The 22,912-nt window shown below is 43.4% G+C and overlaps 2 protein-coding genes across 3 annotated transcripts; both read left to right on the top strand.

The window, feature by feature from the left end:
• Positions 1 to 207: 207 nt before the first annotated feature.
• MIF (macrophage migration inhibitory factor) lies at positions 208 to 885 on the top strand. The gene is made up of 3 exons (XM_034438591.3): positions 208 to 424; positions 510 to 682; positions 761 to 885. The coding sequence occupies exons 1-3, from the start codon at positions 317 to 319 to the stop codon at positions 825 to 827; spliced, it is 348 nt and encodes a 115-aa protein (XP_034294482.1). The 5' UTR covers positions 208 to 316; the 3' UTR covers positions 828 to 885.
• On the top strand, positions 872 to 22,544 carry DDX51 (DEAD-box helicase 51). Of its 2 annotated transcripts, XM_034438553.3 has the most exons (16): positions 872 to 996; positions 2,854 to 3,215; positions 4,129 to 4,307; positions 4,727 to 4,877; positions 12,602 to 12,747; positions 13,275 to 13,346; positions 14,291 to 14,397; positions 14,834 to 14,942; positions 15,393 to 15,538; positions 15,718 to 15,910; positions 16,412 to 16,527; positions 16,711 to 16,827; positions 17,412 to 17,513; positions 17,666 to 17,729; positions 18,024 to 18,158; positions 22,157 to 22,544. In XM_034438553.3, exons 1-16 carry the CDS (start codon positions 974 to 976, stop codon positions 22,181 to 22,183), a joined length of 2,049 nt encoding a protein of 682 aa, XP_034294444.2. In that variant the 5' UTR covers positions 872 to 973; the 3' UTR covers positions 22,184 to 22,544. The 2 variants fall into 2 exon arrangements, with proteins under 2 accessions (XP_034294444.2, XP_087736771.1); XM_087880645.1 differs by lacking the exon at positions 18,024 to 18,158.
• The last annotated feature ends 368 nt before the right edge of the window (positions 22,545 to 22,912 follow it).

Here is a 22,912-nt window from a genome sequence, read left to right as displayed (position 1 = left end):
CCCTTCCCCATATTCCCTATGAATATGGGGAAGGGGATTCCCAAGACTGGGCTTCCTTCTCATCTTCCCCTTCTCAACCCTTCTGGAAGAACTTTTCCCTCGGGAGGGACGCCTGTGGAAATTCTCAATTGTCCCTCAGGGCCTCTTCCCGCCTAACGAGGGGAGGTGCGGCGGGGGGGGGGGGACGCAGCTCCACCCATCGGAGGAGGGGCTAATCGGGGAGGAGGCGGCGGCGGCTCCGGGGTCGTGGCCAGCGCAGCAACAGCAGCGGCAGCTTCCAGCATCAGCTCCGCCGACGCTTCTTCCTCCTCCAGCCATGCCGGCTTTCGTGGTCTCCACCAACGTCTCGCGGGACGCGCTGCCCGAGGGGCTGCTGGCCGAGCTCACCGAGGAGCTGGCCAAGGCCACGGGCAAGCCGGCGCAGGTGAGGGCCGGGCGGCCGGGGGCACTTTGGGGGCGCGGGGCGAGCCCCGCCATCTCTCTCTCTCTCTCTCTCCTCCCCCCCGCAGTATGTCTCAGTGCAGGTGAACCCGGACCAGGTGATGTCCTTCGGGGGTTCCAGCGCGCCCTGCGCCATCTGCAGCCTCCACAGCATCGGCAAAATCAGCGCGCCGCAGAACAAGGCCTACAGCGCCATGCTGAGCGCGCTCCTGGCCAAGCGCCTGCGTGTGCCCGCCGACAGGTATGGGGCGGTGGGCGGGGCGGTGGGCGGAGCTCCCTCCGTCTCCCCCTCTCATTCGTTCCCGCTTCTCTCCCGCAGGGTGTACATCAACTTCTATGACATGGCCCCGGCCAACGTGGGATGGAACGGCTCCACCTTCGCTTAGCGGCTGCTGGGGCGGGGCGGGGCGGGGCGGGGCGGGGCAATAAAGGCTTCGAACAGTCGCTTCGCCTCTGGCTGTGTCTTTTCGCGAGCGGAGGGGGCGGGGGCCTGGGCGCCTTCTGACGTCATCGGGACGCGCCGCCGGCAGACATGGCGCTCTTCGCGGTTCGCAGGTGAGGCCGCGTGGTTAGGGCGGGCTGGCTGACCGAACCGGCCCGCGTGGGAGGAAGGCGGCGGGGCTTCCGGAGCGGGTGTCGGTCAAACGGTCTGGGTCCTCTGAGGGGGCGGCAACCGATGGCGCTGCCTTTACTTGGTGGTCGAAATCAGCGTGGAAACAAAAACCCCGTCAGAGGCTCGGACGTGCGGCATTCAACATCGCTCGCGCGCGAGTTTAAAGGTTTCAATCGCTGAAGGTCGGAAACAAACCAAAACGGCGCATTGTTTGTGCCCGGCTCGAAAAAAATCAAGAAACGAGCAACGCTTTCAAAATCTCCGGAATGCCCTGGCCAATTAGGGGGTGGCTGGGTGTTGCGAACGGGGTAAGCAAAAGCCCGAACTTTCAGACCAAAGTCACAGAGAAAGTCATTAAGCGAGTGAGTTAAGGCGAGCCTTAAAAACAAAAGCTGTTCATTAACGGAAGAAGTGATTGGCAGAAGAATAGGAATATTCAGATGTTCTATATAATAACGTCTCTAACGGGGTTTTTAAAGTGCTATCGCACCTGTGTGCCAAGCGTTGATGAAATCTCTCTTATCTCTGATAAGAGCTGCAACGTTCCCAATTGAACATTCCCTTCAATTGCAAAAGGCCACACTGCTGGGATCTGCACATGTAATGCCCCCTTGCATGACCACATTCTAGGTGCAAATGAAGGCCAACACCAGCTAAAGAAATGGCAGCTGTGATTACATGTCATAAGTAATGGCTTCGGTCTTGCACAAACACTTCTCCCAGGGTTACAAAGCTTCAGATAACCACCTCCCTCAGGGATAAAAGAATTCCAATCCTCATCACCAAAATTGGGGATGATGAGACCTGTGGTTCAACATCCTTTGGTTATTGATACAATTGCTTGTCTTTTTTCTCCCAATTTTTAATTTTAATTTAATTTTTTATTTTAAACTCATTACTTGCTCGGAGAGCAGGGGGCAGTCACGGCTAGGAGGGCCTTTGCTTTCAGGTTCTATCATAGAACATAAAATAATAGGGTTGGAAGGGACCTCTGCCTGGGGCAGAGTACCATTCTGTTCTAGCTGTGCCCATTCCTGGACCAGGAGACCCTATACTGCCCTGGTCACCTCATGTTGGATAACTATAATACATTCTGCATTGGGTTGCATTTGGAAAACAACTGGAAGGGGTGCAAAATGTGCTGCTATTCATGTGCACACTTCAATCTAATCGCGGATCCTGCATTAGCTATCAATTTGCTTCTGGGTTCAATTCAAAATGCTGACGATCAATAAAGTTCTACTTGGCATGAAGTTTTACCAGCCTTTCAAAAAGTTCTCAAAATGCTTAAACTATAAATGGTCAAAAATTAAAATGCCAGTTTGGAAAAACAAATATACTAATCAATATAATTATATGTTTTTTTAATTATGTCTGAGTCTCTGATTTCTGTGGGCCAACTCCACATTTTTTGATCTTGTACAGCTTCTTTCAGTTGTTTTATGCTCTGGCTGGCATTGGCTTTGATGGTTTCTAGTCACCCTGGCTTTTGGCAGCCTTGTTTCCTTTAACCATTGAACATTCTGAGCATCACTGCATAACTATGTAATAACTAATAAAACAAGGAAACTCTTCACTTGAGATTCTGCCTCAGAAAATTCTTTTTGCTTGAAATCAGTAGCCTTAAAAGTAGCATATGCTGCTCTAAAGCAAAAGCAAACATGAAAACTGAGGTAATGTAGTTAAAAAGCTGAATATCCAACTGAACATTAAGGATACTTTGTTTTTCCTCCCATCAAACCACCAAGGATGAATATCTGGTGTATGTGTTAAAATAACTTTCCTCGGGAAATCCCCAGGTACGTTAGTGATGAAGAGGATAATCCAGAATGTAAGTCCCAGTTGCTCTTACATCGGCTGCAGGAGCAAGCAAAGACTCGACAGCTGCAAAAACAGGAGCAGAACTGGCCCACTTCTGGGCAACAAAAGAGATTGGTGCCTGGAACCCTTGAAGAAGAAACCAACGAGGAATTAAAGCAAACAAGCAAAAAGAAGAAAGTAAGTCAGGAATCTCTTTCAGACCAAAGTCACAGAGAAAAGGACCCAAGACAACATACTTGTGGGGCAGAAAGTTTGCCCGAGAAAGAAAATGACTCAAGCAAAAGTAAGAAGAATGGTGGGAATTCCAGAACACCTGAAAGAAAGACAGAAGCAGTTCAAGGTAAAACAAATTTTGATTTTGGCTGGGTCCTTCTGGGAGCTTTACTCAGGCAGGTTTCGTTTGGATACTATGAAGGACTATTAATATTTAGAGTTATTTTTCAGACCATTGAGCAGAGCACTTATTCCATAGTCGCAGCTTCCCTAAACAATATGCAACAAACTTTGTGAGTCGCAAATTTTACTTTTCTTAGCACAATCTACACAATCTGTTTTGATGTGTTCGGTGAATTATTTTCTTCCCTTCTTGCTTGCATTGTGTGGCTGTTAATGCAAGCACCTCATTGGTATCAATATTTCTGTTACCAACAGACTGCAAGAACCCAAGTCAACACAAAGTAAGACTACCTGTGCTGTTCTTCCTTTAGCTTTTTGGTTTGGTACTTTTTGAAAAGGGTACTTGACAGTCCACCTTCAGGTCCAGCAGAAAGGGTATATTGCAGGACCTGTTCGTGAAGGAATGTCATCTGATGGGGCCCAGGAGGAAAGCCTTTTCTGCTTTGGCACCTACCCACTGGAACATCGTTCCCCCTGAGGTCAGACTGACTCTGACCTTACCGGCTTTCTGGAAAACCTGAGCATCTGGTAGGGGTAGTGCAGAGCTGCAAAATGGTCATACTGCTAGTGAGTTTGGGTGTGGTTGCCCACCAATTGTTTTTTTTAATGGCTTTAATTGCTTTCCTTGTTATATTTTGGTTATTTGTCTTTGTGTTCTTTTATTCTGCAAGCTGCCCAGAATCAAATATGTGAGATGGGTGCCTCTAGGAATTGCATAAACAAACTAATACTTTTAGAAAATATGTATCTAGAGCCCCTTTCTGCCTGAAAACACACACCTTAAGATAAGCCACTTTCTTCCATAAAATGTTTCTTGAAAACCAAGTTATTTGTGTTATGTCTGTCCCTTTTAACAGTTGAAAGTGTGTTGGAGAATCATCCGGAAAGTAGAGCTACCCCAGCAGAAGAATATATGGAAGGTTTTGGAGACAAAGAGAGCCAAGCAAGAGAAGATCAGATGATGCTGACACCGAATCCAAGAACAGCTTCTAGCCTGATTGTCCTTGGTCCTTGTGATCAAAGGAATCTGCACAAGGTAACATGATGATTAACCAATGTCAAATCAAATCTTTACTATGGCCATGGTCCAAAAGAAAGATGGGGTACAGTCAGTTAAAAAGCCCAAAAGCTGCTTCAATCTAAAACTCTGAAAGTCAGAGCCAGTCCAAAACACCAGCTCCCTCAGAAGGAGAAGACCCCCCCTCCCAACTTACACCTAGCCATTTCAGTGAGGAACTCTTCTTCTCACCATGGTTCCTGGCAGCTCCTTCCACTCCTATTTAATGAAAACTCACTTTTTAATTTGCAGAACTGTTGCCCCCTTGTCCCTGGTTTAAGGCAGATTATTTGAGTGTTAGAGAAGAACAGAAGCTGAGCAATCCTCGTCTTCTAGGGATTCCTGCCTAGGTTGGGCTGTTGGACTCTCAAGTTGAGGGCTCTGCATTTAACTTTCAGGTGCAACCTTTTGTGCTACGGTGGTTCAGTCAGCCACAGCAGTTCCAGAGGCAGATCAGAGAGAACCTTGTCCCTCTCCAGAATGTTCCAGTCATTCACCCTAAGCTGAGGAAGAAGCTGCAAGCCAATGGAATAGCATCTCTCTTTCCAGGTATCAGAATAAAGAGGAGAGTTGGCTACATATTTCTGAAGTTCATTCACCAAGTTTTCATATTGGAAGTGATGTAGTAATAAAATGCTACTTTCACTTTTTGTATGTTAAATGTTGCAGTTACCAGACAACCTTGGGGAATAATAGTTTTGCTTAACTAATATTTTTTGTTTCAAGCATATTTTTTATGAGTGTTATTTGAGGCCACTGTAATGAGCAGGGTGGTGGCCTAGAGGTTAAGACGCTCACCTCCCATTCCGAAAGTTGAGGGTTCAATCCTAATTAGTGGCAGGTATTTCTCTCTTAGGGCACAAAGAAAAAATAGCTGCTGTGAACACCACGTGGCATCAGGAAGGGCATCCGGCTAGAAAACGCTCAGCTCCATCCTATCACCCCAACTCTGCCCCGAATTAAGGGATTACACTGTCGTAAAAAGGCAGTTTAAGGCCAATATAGCCTTCTTTTAATATTTAATTTGAGAGCGATATTATGCAGGGCACTTTTCTCATGCTTGTTATAGAATTCAAGAAATAAAATGTTATGTGCAACAAATCTTTGAGATATGGACAGATGCCTCTTTGGTATCTCTTTGTTCCTCAACCTTCTATCCAGATTCATGAATCAGTTTGCCTGTGAATGAGGAAGAAGGAGCCCTCTTTGTGCGAACACACCTGTCACACAGCGGCTGTTGCCAAACAAGCTCACAGTAAACAGCCCAACCAAAGAACCTTCAAGACCACCCCCACCAGTACTGACAGAGCAAGTCACTAGAACAGTTCCCCAACCTGTCTGGGTTGGCGGTCTGGAGGGGGGAGAGGGAGGGGCAGGGACTTTTGCATGTGTGTGAATAGGGCTGCGAGCACACAATACAAATGGGGTGGCAACTGTAGTGCCCACACAGGGCTCACAGTAATGGTAATGCCCAATGACACTTGTGATGACAGCACCCTCGTGGCAATGGTAGCACCCATGTGGCACTCATGATGATGCGAGCAACAAGTGGAGGCTTTGTCCGTGTATACTTGTACACGCACTGGCCAGCCAGTCATGCGGCCTGGTAGCGACCGTGGCCTCTTCGCCACGGGGATCCCTGCACTAGAACATCAACTGAGAGCAAACCCCACTCCTTACTAACACTGATGATGTTACCTATGAGTAATGAAACATCTGCAAGAAAAAAACCAATCTCAGAGAGCACCAAGGATCCCTAGTTGCCTTCTGCCAATCCATCTGTCCTTCCTTCTCGTTTCTTTATTGTAATCTTACTTAAGAGTAGAGCTTGCCCTCAACCTCCTTGGAGGTTGAGGAGAAGCCCAATTCCCGCCCCAGACTTCTCTTGCCCCTTCCATTGAGAACAATCACAAGAAAGGGTGGAGCTCGGCTTTCAAAGAAGCCTCATTCAGGTGCATACCAGGGAAGTTTATTCATCTTTTTTTTTTATTTTTTATTGAATTACATGATAATACAATTTAATAGTTTTCGGTTTAGCAGTGTTCATAAATATATACAAATTATATACATGGTGTTCCCTGATTACTTGATTGTTATTAATATTTACACCCTCCCTTATTTACTTTTTACTTTTAACTTCCATCCACTTATACCACATTTCCCACACTGTGTAATATTCCGAGTTCTCTCTTTCATTTATCACATATGTTAATTTATTCAACTCTGCGCATTCTAATATTTTTCTAATTACATGTTCTTCCGGTGGCAGTCCTTTCTCTTTCCAATACATGACCACATTTCCAACAATTTGGGCTCGTGTTAGGGTAAATTTTTGTTATTCTAGTAGGGGCGAAATGCCACCCATATAGCATTTTGTATTCGTTTTCTTTATACGCTACCGCCCTTGTCAATTTAAGATTACTATTCCAAATTGTTTCCCATTTGTCTAGGTTTATACTATGTCCGATATTTTTTGCCCATGCAATCATTTGCTCTTTGACTACCTCCTCTACCCTATCATATTCGAGCAAATAATTATATAATTTGGCTAATAGTTTATTTTCCGTTCCCATCCAAATCTTATCAAATACATTGGCTCCTATTTCTATACCAAATTCCTCCTTGTCTTTTTGATATCGGGACTTAATTTATACATACGGCCACCAGTCAATATGGATGCCTTGTTTCTTTAATGCCTCATTCGTTTTGAGATTCCCACCGCTATCTAAAATGTCCTTTTTTCTTCTGGATAAACTTTTCTTTCTTTTGATGAGTTGGTTTAATGGAGGTTTGTACTTTCTCTAGGCGAAAATTGATACTTTAAAACTCTATATGTATTATATTACTCTCTGCAATTCTATCCATATTGTTATACTTTTTTTCTGTATTTTTTAATAATTTTCAATAAAAAATAAAAAAAAATAAAATGTACCTTGTACCTTAGAAATTTTTCCAATTTCTAAGATATTAGGATATATTATGGCCTCCATTGTGGAGAGCCATTTCGGGACTTTCGTGTATTGCTTTTGCCTGATTTCTCTCCAGGTCTGCATTAATGTGTCTCTTATTTTATGCCTGTGAAAATATGTCCTTGTCCTTTTGCCTTTATCCCATAAGTAGACATGCCAACCCTTCTGCAGATCGTGCCAAAATTCCAAAGCCAAAATTCTTTTGTTTTCCAAGGTAGCCCATTCCCTTAGTCACACCAAATTGGCTGCTTTATGGTACACTTCCCATGCTGGGAATCCAAATCCACCCCTATTCCTTTTATCCTATAGTGTTCGGATTGAGATCCTAGGTTTTTTCCCTCCCCAGATAAATCTCCTGATAATGCTATTCAATTCTAAGAAAAAAAATTTGTCTAGGTTAACTGGCATAGTTTGGAACAAATATAGCAGCTTAGGCAGGATGCTCATCTTTATTGAGGCTATCCTGCCTAGAAGTGATAATTGTAATTTTCCCCATCTTTCCAAATCTTGTTTGATGCTTTTAATCAGGGGCACGTAATTGTCTTCCTTTAGAGCCAAACATCTTGCCATTATTCATACTCCCAAATATTTTTTTTTTTATTGAAAAAGTTTTTCAAATACAAATTTTTCCCCCTTTCCCCCCCCCTAACCCCCCCTCCCCCTCCCCTCCCCCTGTGGCTTCTTCAAAATAAAACCCAAATTCATAACAGATTATATAATACTTTACCATCCTCTTGCTCCATCCCCCATACGCTGACCCTTTCTTTCTAATACTATTATTATATCCCCCTTATACTATACATTTCAAAATAACATTCTACTATAACATTATATAACTCCTAATTTAGCATAATATTATTATATCTCCCAGTTTAGCAATTTCTGCTCATAATCTATCCTTTTTCTCCCCCCATACATATATCTCTTAAGTCAAATCTTTTATGTATATTAATATAACATTTCAAAGCAACCTTCCGCTATAAGACTATATAATAATTCCTAATTTAACATTGATTCAACTCATAGTCTGCCCATTTCCTCTACCCCCATAGATATATCTCTTAACTCAAATCTTTTACATATATTCATATCTAAACATAATATCCCTTTTCTTAAACTAAACAATCAATAAGCTAACCTGTCTCTTTCTCCTTGATATCTCAATATTATGCCAACTGGAATGTCCCACCTGAATGAGATGTTTTGTTTCTTTAGCTCAGCCACCAAAAATCCAAATTTCTTTCTATCTTTTAACATCTTGGGCGGCAACTCTTTATATATCCAGATCTTTCTTCCATACAATTGTAGAGTAGAATTAAAGGATTTCTGCACAATATCATTTCTTATTTCTTTATCTGTAAAGTAAATCACCACATCTCTAGGCAATTGCCTTTGCTTTGCAATCCAAGAATTTACTCTATAGGCCTTGTCAATCTTACAAGATACCTCCTCAGGGTGAACCTTTAAAATCCCGGCCAGAACTTGAGCAGATATTTTTCTTAAATCATCTCTATTATTTTCCTGTAACCCTCTCATTCTAACCGCAAATTCCGTGAGCCTGTATTGCATCATTGTAACTTCTTTTTCAATCCCTTGCTTTATATCTTCTGCATTGTAAGTCTCGTGACCAGCTTCATTTTTAGACTTTACTTCTAAAGTATTGTCTTGAATATTTATCAAATCATTTTCAATTCTTTGTATTTTATTGTCCAAATTATAAATCTTATCATCAACTTCCTCCATTTTAGACTCTAATAACTTGATATTTGTATCCATCTATATATCCATCTATATATAACTATTTCTGAAAAAGCATTAGTCACTGTTACAATCTTTCGTTGCAAATTATCATACTTTAGTTGTATCAGTTCTTTAATTTCCTGCCTAAATTTTTCAAAATTCTGGTTCACAGTCTCGTGGTATCTTGCCATTTCCTCCAGGACAAATTTTTTTAAATTAAAGCCATTCTTCTGAGTCTGTAAGCTCGAAACTTGTTCACGTAATTGTGAATGGGGGAACACCCCCCCCCGCTGCTTGTTTGTCAGGCTTTATTAGTTTTAACGCCATCCTGCCACACAAACAAACTCTTTTTAAAGAAAGAAAACTTCTCCCCAAACAAGATCAAGTACAAATCTCCAAGAAAAAAGAAACTTAAAATAGATATTTTTCTTCTAGATTCTAGCCAGCACTGTTTATTCCGCTACTTTGTAGCTTGTTACGAAGGACTTTCGCTTTCTGCTTTCTTCTTCTTCTCAAGCCTCAGCAGTCGCCATTTTAAACTTTTTTTTTCCTTCACTTAAAAACGCTTGTAAAATCGTTAAAAATACTTGCGATTTAGGGTCCCAAGTCCAAATCTCGTCCTCTTTAATTAAACCATCTGTTGATTTTTGTTAAGAGGCTTGGTCACGTCGCCTGGCTCTGCAAAAGGCAGAGGTCTCCCGAAGCCCGGAGCAGCGGCGAAGGAAATAGGGAGCCTCATCCTGCTTCGTCCCCAAGAGTAAAAGAAAAACTCTGGGGACTTCGCAGAGGGCTCTACCTGCCCTCGCCTGCTCTATCTCACATTTCCTTATGGAAATGGAGTTTTTCGAGCCACCTTTCAGCTGTGAAGGCGGCTCTTTACGGGCGACGGGGCTGGCGGTACCAAGGGACCGTCTGACAGCGACAGAAGCCAAGTTAGACTCTATTTTCTTAACTATTTGCAAACCCAGGGATTCTTCTAGTGCTTTCTTTTGCTCTTCCGACATGTTTTTGATCAACATTTTAGTTTTAGTTTTATTTAATTTAAATCCAGACACTTCTCCATACCTTCCCAATTTCTCCAAAATTTTTTGTCCCATTTCTAATGGTTCCTTCATCCTAATGATCAAGGTTACATCGTCAGCAAATGCCTGGACTTTGTATACTTCTTTCCTAATTTTCAACCCTTTTATTTCATTATTATTCCTAATTCTTCTTAATAGGGTTTCTAAGGCCAATATAAACAATAGTGGTGACAGCGGGCATCCTTGTCTTACCCCCTTTCTGATTTGAAAAGTTTTTTGTCATATCTCCATTTAATAAAATGTTTGCTCTTCGTTTGTCATAAATTGTTATCATTTTCTCAAAATTTACTCCAAATTTCATCATTTTAATTTGTTGGACCATGAATTCCCAATTCAAATTGTTAAACGCTTTCTGAGCGTCTAAGAAAACAAGTGCCATTTGCTTATCCGAATGGGCTTCATAATATTCTAGATTATCAATCACTACTCTTATATTATTCCTTATCTGTCTTCCGGGGAGAAATCCATTTTGGTCAGTATGTATCAAATTATTTAGTATTTTCTTTATTCTTTCTGCCATTACACTCATAAAAATTTTGTAATTTGTATTTAAAAGGGAAATTGGCCTATAATTTTTTATCTGTTTTGGATCGGTACCTTCTTTTTGCAATAACGTGATATATGCCTCCCTCCACGAATCCGGAATGTTGGATCCTATCAAGGCCTCATTACAAATTTCCAATAGTTTTGGTAAAAGTATATCCTCCAAATCCAAACTTTTTTTCCAATTCTGCTGGGAATCCATCTGGGCCTGGTTATTATTTTTAAGTTTAGATATTGCCATTTTTAATTCCGCTATTGTGATTTCCCTATTCAGCATTTCCCTCTCTTCCTCTCCAATCAGTTCTTCCTCTGCCAGCTATTGTTCAATTTTTTTTTCTTGGGACCACAAAGAACCACACGTGCAAATAAAAACTAAGGCAGTACTAAAGAATTAGAAATGGAGGGTTGGAAGTTAATAATATGCCTTCAGGAGGTCCATATAAAAAAAGAAGACGGGAAATGTTTAGAGTATAATAAATTTGGGGAAACCTTTACCTCCCTAGCGGGGGGAAAAAAAGAGGGGTGTAGCGTTATATGTCAAAAAAGGATTGTAGCAGAATTAAAACACACCGACACCAAGGGGAGAACATTAGCGATTGAGATCGAGAGAGGGAACCTTCCAATACTATTGGTAGCCATCTATGCCCCAAACAAAAACCTGGGGGAATACTATAAAAAATTAGAAGAGAAAATAAGTAAAATGGAGTATAGCAACATTTGTATAATTGGTGACTTCAATGGGATAGTAGATTCGGATAAAGACCATAAGAGTAGTAAAGACAAAAAGAAAAAAGGATAAATTACCAAGAACTTTCTTCGACCTAGCGGATGAATTAAACCCAGTAGATATTTGGCGGACTTTTCATCCGAACAAGAAACAATATACTTTCTATTTGAATCCCCAAAAATTGTGGTCGAGAATTGACATGATGTGGGTCAGTAGGAGTTTGGGATGGAAATTGAATCCGCAGAAATAACACCTAATATATGGGCGGGCCATAACCCTTTAGAAATAAGATGGAAAAATTTACACAGGAAAAACATAAGAGATGGGGGTTAAGCACACAATTTTTGAGGGGTAAGGAATACATTGGAAAAGTTAAGGGAGAACTAAAACTATTCTTTGAAGAAGGAATCTCTAGAGAGACTGGGAGAAGCAGAAAAGAACCTGCAGCAAAACCCAGGAGATAAGGTGGCAAAAGAAAGCTGGATGATATTAAGACACAAATTGAATATTCTGGATCAGGAAGAATTGGCCTACAAGATAAAATGATCAAAACAATATTACTTTGAAAACGCCAACAAACCGGGCAGATAACTGTCTTATAAATTAAAAAAGGAGACTGAGAAAGATCATTTACCAATTGGAAGATACAGAGGGACGTATATTGAATAAAGAAGAGGATAAACTCGAAATTGCCCGGGATTACTATGTTGCACTATACAGGGAGGAAGAAATCCCAAGTTTACTCGTCTTTTGTCATGGCATCTCTTCCCTCTTTTCATTGCTACATTAGTGGTTTGTTTGCCTCATCTGGAAGCACAGGAGGGGATTGACCCACAAGAGGAGGGAGGCAAGGATTCATGGCCTGCTGGAATACTTGAGCAGAGGGGGCTAAGTGCTGCTCAAAGCCACTGGATATCGGAAAAGAGAACATTTATAGCTCAGGGTGGAACTGGGGGGTCCACGTGCAACCATAACAGTGATGATGTTACCTAGTTTCGCAATGAAACGTCTGCAAGGAAACAACCAAGGACCCTTCAACCAGGTGTTTGTTTGAGTTTTGTTATTACCTGTGGCAAACACCTAAAATATTTAAAGGTTTTCTTCATATCAATGGACATTTGAGACATTTTACCATTTTCTGTTTTGTGTGAAGCTCTTCTCAAGCGTTCTATTGGATGGTAACCCACTAATATTTCCCACTCTCCTCTTTAGTTCAGGCTGAGGTGATTCCAGCCATCTTGGATTGTGGGCCCAATGGGGCTTTAGTTGGCAGGGGTGGCTACCCCCCAAGCGACATCTGTGTTTCAGCCCCCACTGGCAGTGGCAAGACATTGGCCTTCATCATTCCAGTGGTGCAGGTGAGCTTCAGCTGGAATCAAGCACTGCTGGTTGTGTCTGGGGGTGTGCAGGGCATCATCCAGAACCAAAGTCCCCACCCACCCCAGGATCCACAGCCGGTGCTGCAAAGTCTGTACGATATGCCAGAGGTGAACAGTGGAAGTAGGGAGAACTGGATCCCAACTTCTAGGATTTCTGCATTTTGAGTATTTAGTCCAGTTGCAAAGATTTAATTTTCTTGCCATAAAACTGAAAGTTTTGTAGTGAGTTAAGTACCTTTGAAAGATGAAATAGAAAAACTAGAGTGAAAGGAATGTTGTAGGTCATCTGAAGGGACAATAGCAACTGATAATTGTGGTCAGTGCTCTGGGAACTCTCAGCCTGTGTTTCAGTGTGAGTGTGTTTCTCTGTACAGAGAGTGTGTGTGTGCGTATGTTTATGTGCATGTGTTTCTCTGTTTGTACAAGGGAGGTATTTTTGTGCACTTATTTGGGAGGATGTAACGGAACTCTAATCTGTTTCTGATCTCCTGTTTTTGTGTTGGCAGGCCCTGTTGGACCGCGTTGTCTGCCATGTACGGGCTCTGGCAGTCTTGCCCACCAAAGAGCTGGCTCAACAGGTATCATCTGAAGGGAGTTGGTTTTTGTGGCCCCTATTTTTCCCCTCCACACACAGGAATATTGGAGTGGGCTAGCTGGCCAAGAGACAAACACAAGAAAATGAATTAGTTGCTACAACCTTCTGCTCACACTGTGTTAGTGCATCTGCAGCAGAGCCTCATAAAACTGGCAGACAGACTTGTGGCTTGTCATGTTTGCTATGTATTTTGTTAGAGCCCTGAGAGCCACCTGCCAGGTGACCCAAACATAGTGGGAGATGCCATTGTTGTTATTGATACTCCAGTAGAAGAGACTATGAGGAGCTCAGGCTGTAACAGTTAGGTTTTTGGTGCTCTCTGAGCTTGTTGACTTCTTCCAGATGTTTCATTACCAGGCTAGGCAATGTCATTAAGACATTTTCTATGAGAGCAGTAAAAACAAATAATGCTTTAGAAAATAAATGCAACAAATATTCATTTTTAGCCAAAAAAATAAAATAAAATTGCAATCAAGTTGTCCCTAGAGAGCCTGGCTGGTCTTCCTCTACTTCTTAAAGTAGGCTGTGCAGGATCAGGGGAACCTCCCTTGGAGAGAATCCCACTACAGAGTCTCCTATTGCGAAGTCCCTGCTTTGGCCACTTCACTGTCAACTCCCAGGGGAGTTGTAAGCTGGGCTCCCAGGTGACTTTGAGGCACACAGCCTTCTGCCTTCAAGCACAGTGTGCAGAATAACAGCAACTCTTTGGGCTGCTAGGGAACCTAATGGGAGACGGGGCCAGGTGACCTCTCTGCAGAGCCTTTGGGTATTCCTAATGTTGGGCCTCCCTCTAACTAAGGATACATTGGAAAGATGGGAGTTGAGGAAATGCCACTCTGTTTACTGTTTTCCTTCCCTCCCTTCCTGATGTTCACATGTTCATGTTCTCTTTGTTCATCTCTCTTTCAACATTGACTTTTTTGATAGGTGGCTAAAATATTCAACATTTACACTGATGGGACTGGGCTGAAAGTTGTCCAGCTTACCGGACAGAAATCTTTTGTGAAAGAACAAGAGTCCCTTGTTGAGACAACGTAAGTTCACGTTCTCCTGGGCCTGTGCATTAATTTAATCTTGCTGCCTTGGCCTGTTAGCTTTGAAACAAGAGATACAAAATTTGTTACCATCCTAATTAAGGATGGTCAACTGCAGCTTTTCTGACCCTGAAAAGAAATTTGCCTGGGAGCAGTAGCTAAGTCCAAGCCTGCTGTATATCTGCATTTGTGAATCCTTAATCCTGACATGACCTTGAGTATGTTGTGGCTTGACCTTGATTGTCCTGTTATGTGATATTTTGTGCAACCTCATGCTGATTGTCCTGTCAATTCCCTATTTGCTCAATGCTTTCTGGTTCCTAGAAAGAGATGGGGAAACAGTCAAGCCCCGGGGTGAATCAAATCTGGATGGGACCCAAAGCAACATTCCGAAGGGTGCTGCTACTAATTTTTCTGCCTTGTTGTTTTTGGGCAGGCTGATGGGATTTCGTAGTCTGGCAGACATTGTTGTAGCCACCCCAGGACGCCTGGTGGACCATCTCCAGCAAAGTCCCCAGTTCAGCTTGCAAGAGCTTCGTTTCCTGGTGAGGGCAACTCTCCAAAAGTGGGGCCTGAATCAAAACTCTCTTTGGGCAGCCATTGTGAGAGCATCAGAATTCCTCCTGTGTCCCAAGGCAAAAGGGTTTTCAGGTTTACTTCTGCATATTCATGTTTTACCATAAAATTCATGAGTTCAGCAGCTCCCAACATATTTTTGCTGGTATTTGCCTTTGATTGGGCCTGTAAATTGGGAGTGGAGGACATGGCTGGCTAGGTTCTTGTTAGCTCAGCGAGCTTGCCGGCAGAGCAGTCATAGCTGGAATCACAGTTTATGCATCACAAGCTTTTTCCCCAAAGATCCTGCACCTCTTTCCTCCCCACAAGAATGAGCGACCAGCCTAAATTCTTGGCAAGACATGTCCACCATGGTTGCCAGCCTGCCAGACCAGAGTCACCTGGCTGAATGGGTTTCCCCCCCTTATTTCTGAGTGCAGATCATTGACGAAGCAGATCGCATGATTGACAATATGCATCAGGATTGGCTGCAGCAAGTAGTAGAGGCTGTGCATCGGGCTGAAGGGGGCTCTGGTCCCGGCAGGCTGTTCAGAAGGATGCAGCCAAATCCCTCCACAGCAGCCAGGTAAGAGATTTCTGCGGGGAGTCTGCATTGAGTTACAGGGGTCTCATCCTGCCACAGAGGCCCCCTTGAGAGGAGAGGGGACTGAGCCTCAAAGAATCAACCTGGAGGATGGTGGATTAACCAAGAGGGCGGCTGGCTTTTCAGAAGGAAGGCTCTCCCTTCCCTGTTTTCCTTTTCAGGGCTTGCTGCCCCCAGCTCCCTCTGCAGAGGCTCCTCTTCTCAGCCACTCTGACGCAGAACCCCGAGAAGCTGCAATGGTTGGGTCTCTACCAGCCTTGCCTCTTCACGCCAGCTCAGTCTGGGAAAGGGAGCAATGTGCTTGGCTCTCAGCCACGTGTCAGCGAAAAGTACATTCTCCCCGAGGGACTCTCAGTAAGTGTCCCTTCTCTGGATCTTGTTCATGTCCTTTGTGCCCTCGGAAGAGGAGTCTTTGCCCAGGAAAATATGTTGATTTGCTTAATATTATACACTGTCAGTATAACTGCCCTCAAGACAGTTACTGTAGGATGCCACCAAAAGGAATCTAATAGGACAGGAACTGGAAGCATCTCTTTCTCTGGGACTGGTTTGGGATAACAGACACCTCTGTTTTCCAGCTTTGAAGGTGGAATAGATACCTGATCAGCTGTTGCAAGAGTTGGTAAATAAATGGGTAATTCATAAAAGAATTAAATAAGGAAATAGGTGTTGGAAGCCTATTACCTAAAAGACACGAAGCAGAACTGCCGAACTTTTATCCCTTGTGGCTACTGGCTGGCCTGGGTAAACTCTTCAGAATATTCTGCTCCTGAGTGAGACGGCTTCAAACGAGCCAGACTCCCAGGGCAAATGCTGCCTTTCCCTCTCTCTCTCTCTCTCTCTCTCTCTCTCTAGCAATATTATGTCCCGTGCAGCCTGAATTGGAAACCGTTGTTCCTCCTGCATTTCCTGGTGAGGCTGAAATTCTCCCAAGTGCTGTGCTTCACCAATAGTAAAGAAACTTCGCACAGGTGAGATTGCATGGCAGAGCTGGTCTTAGATCCCAGGTTTCTATTGCCTGACCTGACTGGCGACAGCTCCCTGGGTTTTCCAGCAAGGATCTTTGTCAGCTGTACTGATCATCTTTACACAAAAGCATCATTATCTTCCAGTCAATTCCCTCTCCCCCAACTGTCACTTCTGTTTGTCCTCAGACTCTTCCTGCTAATTCAGGCCTTTGGTGGAGTGAAGGTAGCTGAGTTTTCTTCAAAGCTGAGCTCGAGCAAAAGGAAGATGACCCTGAAGGAGTTTGAGCAAGGCAAGATCCAGCTGTGAGTCTCTCCTGGAGGAGTTTTGGCATCATCTGCTCTGAAATGCTGATCCCATCTGCACCAGGGCCGCTTTGCATCAGGATTTAGAGGCTGTGGCACTAACCAGGGAAGGTGCTTCTCTTTGGAGGCTTCCTCTTCAGGCCTTCAACAATTCTTCACCACCAGTTTTGCTAGCTAAATCTTGCCAACTTCTCTTTGCAATATAGTCTGTTCTTAATGCTACATATTTTTGATTCTAATTTCTAACACTCAGATTTATCCATTAGTGCTTTGGCTAGCACATTATTATTTTTTTGAGTGCCTTCAAGTCAGCCTCGATTCCTGGTGACTGCCTGGACCATTCTCTGCAGTTTCCTTGGCAAGATTTCAGGGGTGGTTTGCCATTGCCTCCTTCCTAAGGGTGAGAGAGAGTGACTGGCCCAAGGTCTCCCAGCTGGCTTTGTGTCCAAGTTGGGCGTGACCATCTCCTGGTTCTAGCCCTCACCAATATACCAAACTGGTTGTCACAACTGGAGTCTGGTCATGTTCGAATTATTTGTGTCATGCGGAAAGCAATTAATTGCCCTGTGTTTCTTCCGGAACAGTTTAATCAGCACAGATGCCACGGCTCGAGGAATTGATTTTGGTGGTGTGAAATGTGTCATTAGCTACGATGCCCCTCAGTTCATCAGAACCTACATTCACCGGTACTTTTCTCAGAGGAATGTGGGGACGAGGCATTCTGAAAATAGTGTCGGAATCTGATCTCTCCCCGAAAGCTCCAAGTTTCCTTTTTGATTTTGGGGAAGATCGGAGTGGGGGATTGTTCATCTCCTCACCAGACGCCTTTTGCATTTAGGGTGGGCAGAACAGCTCGTGCTGGGAAGGCAGGCCTGGCTTTTAGCCTGCTCCTCAAACAACAGGTAGGTGGCCTTGTCCCGCCCTCTGGAAACCCTCCTCAGAATGTGTTCTGCAGCCCCTGGGTGTCAGGGGGTGGAGCACATATCACAAGCCAGTTAAGAGTGACATGTTTCAATGGTACATTCAAGAACGGTTGAGCAAAGGGCCCATGAAAGTGCAGGGCCTGTGGTCTGGGCACCCAGTGGCTAACTCTTTAGGAGGCTAGATGCACTTCACTGAACCTGCTGGTTGCTGGAGAAGGCCACCATTACTACAGTGTGAAGAAGTCATGTGGTTAGCCCACTTTCCTTCTCTAGGAGTATAGGTTCCTAAAGATGCTGAAGGATGCAGGCCTTCCAGAGTTGCAGCCACAGCTGGTCAAGAGCACCTCCATTCAGCCTCTCCTCCAGCAGTATGAAGCAGCCCTGGCCGAACTTGCACAGACTATCAAGGTAGCCTGGCTTTTAGAGGGAGGGAAACAAAAGTGTTGGAAGGGGCACTAGAGTAAATATTCAAGCAGCTGTACAACTAGCATATGTCACTATGCCTTTAAAAGCAAATTCTGTGTACCAGCTCACAGTATACACAGTTGTGGAAAAGTTCCATTTTTATTTTTATTTTTTTTATATTTTATTGGATTCTTAGTTTAGTTTAGTTTTATTAAATTTGTATACTGCCCTACTTCCGAAGGACTCAGGGCGGTGAACAGGCACAAGATAAAATACAGAAATACAAAAGTTAAAAACAATTTAAAACCAAATTAAATAATATTGGCCCACGACAATTAAAATCCCAATAAATTTAAAACAAATTAAAATTTCAATTTAAAATTTAAAAGAAAGGGGAGAAAAATTAGGCCAGGCCGGCTTGCTAGAATAAGAGGGTCTTAAGAGCACGGCGGAAGGTGCGCAGATCCGGGATCCTCCGTATCTCCGGGGGGAGCTCGTTCCAGATAGTGGGTGCCCCCACAGAGAAGGCCCTCCCCCTGGGGGCCGCCAGTCGACACTGCTTGGCTGACAGCACCCGGAGGAGACCCTCTCTATGGGAGCATACCGGCCGGTGGGAGGCTATTTGTAGTAGGCGGTCCCGTAAATAACCAGGTCCTAAGCCATGAAGCGCTTTAAAGGTGGTAACCAAAACCTTGAAGCGCACACGGAAGACCACCGGGAGCCAGTGCAGCTCGCGCAGGAGAGATGTTACATGGGAGCGCCATATTGCTCCCATAACCACCCGCACGGCCGCACTCTGCGCCAGTTGGAGCCTCCGCGTGCTCCTCAAGGGGAGCCCCATGTAGAGAGCATTACAATAGTCCAGGCGGGAGGTGATGAGGGCATGAGTGACTGTGTGTAGGGAGTCCCGATCCAGATTCTTATTTTTAAGCATATCAACATCAATACATGAACAGTGTGTCTCTGGGTATAGCTCATGTTAATACAAATAATAACAGTCAATTGTTACATTAATCAAACTTATATAATCCTAATATTAATATACTTGATTATTTTAAAGTAGTTATTCAGTATTTCAATGTTCCATTCTAATGTCAATGATCTTAAACATACATAGTAATACCATCTTTCAACCTCTCATCTTTCCATCTAATATTACTTATATTCAATTTATAGAAATTATAACTGCTAATATTCCCCTTAATTCTTATTTCTACCTCTATTCTGACTTCTAATCAGGTCACTTACTAATCCTAATGTTAATACACATATTTAATTAAGGCATAGTCCTTTATATAAAGGTGTATATTCTTATTTCTACCTCTATTTCTAGTTTTTAATCAGGCCATCATTATATTAGAAAAAAGAAGAAAGAAAAAATAATTCTTTTCTATCCGTCATCTCTTGTCCATTTTAATACTTCAGTTCTTGTTTTTTGGCTTTCCTCCCATACTCCTCTCTTGGATCTTTGTCTCTGTCAACATCTGTATCTTCATTATTCCATTTAAGTATTTCTCCCATCTCTAAGCTGCCAAATCTCTAAGCTGCCAAATCTCCCATACCCCTATCTCCCTTTCAAAAACATCTTCCAGGTTATCCAATTCCATTTTTTTATCTCTCAAAAAAATTTCTCATCCTCTTGGTTTATTTGGTGATTTGTCTATTCTATCTTTTCCTCCATTCTTTCCACTACTTCCTCCTTTTCCTGGACTCTTTGATCTTCAGTCATTGCCAACTGCATCATACTTTCTAATTTGCCACTTAAGTCTTTTATCACTCTGTGATTCTTTGTCATGGTATTTATTTATTTATTTATTTATTATTGCGATTTATATGCCGCCTTTCTCCCTAGGGACTCAAGGCGGCTTACAAAATGACAGTTTCCAATACAAATCACAATGAAATAAAGATTAAAATCAGCAACCCTATTAAAACAATTTAAAATTATAACAGTGTACCCCCAAACAGATCAGTTAAGTTGACGGAAGAGCCATGTCTTCAGCTCGCGACAGAAGGAAAGAAGGTCAGGGGCTGTCCTAAGCTCGATGGGTAATCCATTCCAGAGGGTCGGGGCTCCCACAAAGAACAATCTCCTCCTGGGGGCCGTCAGCCGACATTGTTTGGCTGACGGTACCCTGAGGAGGCCCACTCTGTGAGAGCGCACAGGACGATGGGAGAACGGCTGGAGATGGTCCTGCAAGTACCCCAGGCCTAAGCAATGAAGGTATCCCTAAAGCTTTGAAACATCCACACCATATCTCTTGAAATCTCACTTTATTTTCCCCTGAAAGAGCATCTAGTTTAATAAGTCTGCTTTTAGTCAGGGCCACAAACAATATATTCAGTTCCAATTTTGCTCATCAGAGTTCCATAGTCATAGCTCTTTACATCTCAGGGTTATTGATCAATTCCATTTAAGTAGTCCAGGCAGTTTCCACACAACAAAAGTCACTTTACTTTACTTAAGGGTCTTTCTTATTCTCACAATAGTAAACTGATTAATTATAGAACAATTAGTCTCACCACAATCCTTCAAAAGAATGTTGCTCGTTTCTTCTGTCAGAATTTTCCTAGATTTGTAGAGGTGTAGTATATTCCATTCACTAGTAGATGGCAGCATCAACAGAGGTTTTAGCATTGTTTCAAACATGATAGATTAATTAATCCAAATATAATTCAATTTGTAGAGACAAAATTAAGTACTCAAGTAGATTCAGGTAAATAGTTCCAGCATTTTATAATGCCTTTCCATAACAACGGCTATCCAATTTAAAATCCAATTTTCTGTGATTAAAAGATCTTTAGCTTTTCTCCCCTCAGTTCCTTTCATTCGGGTCTAGGATTTTTCTCTCTATGATTGTTCGCCGCTTTAAAAAAGGTAATTCTAAGAGTCTCTTTTCTCTTTTCTTCTTTTTTTCCTTTAAGTTTAGGGGCTAAATACCAAAAAAAGGGATCTTCTCACCCAGCTCCAATCACTCTGCTCCAGCACCAGTCTTAGGTGTTTCTTGGCTGCCCCAGCTTTATGGCAGCCATATTTAGGTTGCCTCTTCTCGTCGTGGCTGACAGGGAAAGAAAAACCCTGGGTTAGGCAGGAGAGTTGCGACTCTCCATGACCTCGCAGGGCACCCCTCTTTGCTTCGCCTTCCCTACAGAGAGGCTTTGACTCCCCTCAGAGCCCACCAATGGGGAGAATTCGGCACGGGAACTCTGAGCTCCCATTTCTCAGGCTGTGGTTTAGCCGGAGCAAAAGTGAACTGTTCTGACCTAGACTCCCTTAAAAAGCAGGAAGCAGGAATTGGTCCACTTCTTATTTACACGACTGTGAATTACTTTCATTCTCAATCAGCAAGGTTTGTCCAAACAGTTTTTCAAAGGAATATTTCTCAACACACCTTATCTTGTTTGGCAAACTGCCACGTAACTTGTTTCCAACCACAGAGTAAGGCAAAACTTGGCACAGAGTCTCTTAGAGTTACGAACAGAACTTTGCACTGTTGAAACTACCAAACAAACAAATTATTTCCTGCAAAAGCTCCCTCCCCGTTTGCTCCTCTTTTGTTTCCTATGGGAGGGGCCAATCATCTCTAAGGTGTGGCTTTGCTTCCAAGTCGACCCTGTTTTCTGAGTTATTCTTGTCTTTTGGCAGCTCTGCGTATGCACACACTGGGAACGGGCTCCAGCTGTTCCTCTGCCTCACTGCTGTCTATCTCCCTCTCTGCCTCTGATGCATAGCCCTCGTCTGAGCTTTCCCCAGCCCCCAGGACTGGTGCATGTTTCTCCCCAATCTCCTCACTGTCTGACTCTGCTGCCAGCTTTGCTGGCCGCCGGCAGGCCACAACATGAACTGGCTCCTCTTGTCTCTCTGTGAAAATGTGTAGAAGCCTAAAGAACTTAAGTTCTGAGGCTAATCTCTTCCACAGTGGAGGAGGGATAACTGTCCAAACCACTATTCCAAGTGCTGAATGAATTAAATAGGCTTAACCTCCTCTCTATTTCAACAGGAGGAGCAGGTTGGAAAGCGATCTTAAGGCAGTCTGCCCCCAAGATGCTGCGAACCAGCAGAACTGGAATTTGGCCCCACACTCTTGAGGACACAATGCCTGGAAGCAGATATTCATGAAGAGCAACTTGAGGGCCAAAGAATGAATGAAGGGACACAGCCTGTTCTCACTGCGAAGCAGGAAGAATAATTCTCAACTCTTAAAAAACAGATTAATAAAAGCCTTTCTGGGCAGAAGACTTCAGCCTTTGCCAGCGCAGTGCCACTTTCATGAGCAACCCCACACTTGCACAAATTAGTATTTGAAATGGCTGAATCTCCAAAATGTGGCAAACTAGTTGTGTCTAAGATGTCCTTGTTGATGAAATAACAGTTATGCTAATTTTTAATATCCAGTCTGTTTCTAGCTATGTCTCAATTACAAAAATTACACTATTTGAGTGCATGCATTCTGCTACTAAGCTGTACAGCAGTCCTTTGGGTTCAAAGGAGACACGCTTTGCGGCAGATCTTCTGTGGACACGGAGGTTGCTCTGCAGCAGGGATACTGTTGCTCTGCAATGGAAACAGTCTAGCGCAGCAGGGACACCGAAGATCTACTCTTCTTGTAACTGGGGGTGTTATTCTGCGATGCCGTTCACAGCTTTTCTGTCAGGTTTCCATATTGCCTGTCTTCAAAGCCAGTGGAGGCTTCGTAGCCCAGAGCTCACCTGCGGGTTAGGTCAAAAGCCGCAGCTTCTGCTTCCCTTGGCTGGAT

The sequence above is a fragment of the Pantherophis guttatus genome, chromosome 17 (assembly GCF_059756535.1).
Source record: "Pantherophis guttatus breed Tessera chromosome 17, ASM5975653v1, whole genome shotgun sequence".
In the NCBI taxonomy this organism is placed as follows: domain Eukaryota; kingdom Metazoa; phylum Chordata; class Lepidosauria; order Squamata; family Colubridae; genus Pantherophis; species Pantherophis guttatus.
This window is presented reverse-complemented; position numbering and strand designations above follow the sequence as displayed.

What these genes read in the sequence shown, in the direction of transcription:
- DDX51 (XM_034438553.3), top strand. Translation starts at nt 974, where the DNA reads ATGGCGCTCTTCGCGGTTCGCAG. An exon ending in AATCCCTCCACAGCAGCCAG is followed by an intron (nt 15,539 to 15,717) that starts GTAAGAGATTTC and finishes TTTCCTTTTCAG; the next exon opens with GGCTTGCTGCCCCCAGCTCC. An exon ending in GAGCAAGGCAAGATCCAGCT is followed by an intron (nt 16,828 to 17,411) that starts GTGAGTCTCTCC and finishes CTTCCGGAACAG; the next exon opens with TTTAATCAGCACAGATGCCA.
- MIF (XM_034438591.3), top strand. Translation starts at nt 317, where the DNA reads ATGCCGGCTTTCGTGGTCTCCACCAACGTCTCGCGGGACGCGCTGCCC. An exon ending in CCACGGGCAAGCCGGCGCAG is followed by an intron (nt 425 to 509) that starts GTGAGGGCCGGG and finishes TCCCCCCCGCAG; the next exon opens with TATGTCTCAGTGCAGGTGAA. An exon ending in CTGCGTGTGCCCGCCGACAG is followed by an intron (nt 683 to 760) that starts GTATGGGGCGGT and finishes TCTCTCCCGCAG; the next exon opens with GGTGTACATCAACTTCTATG.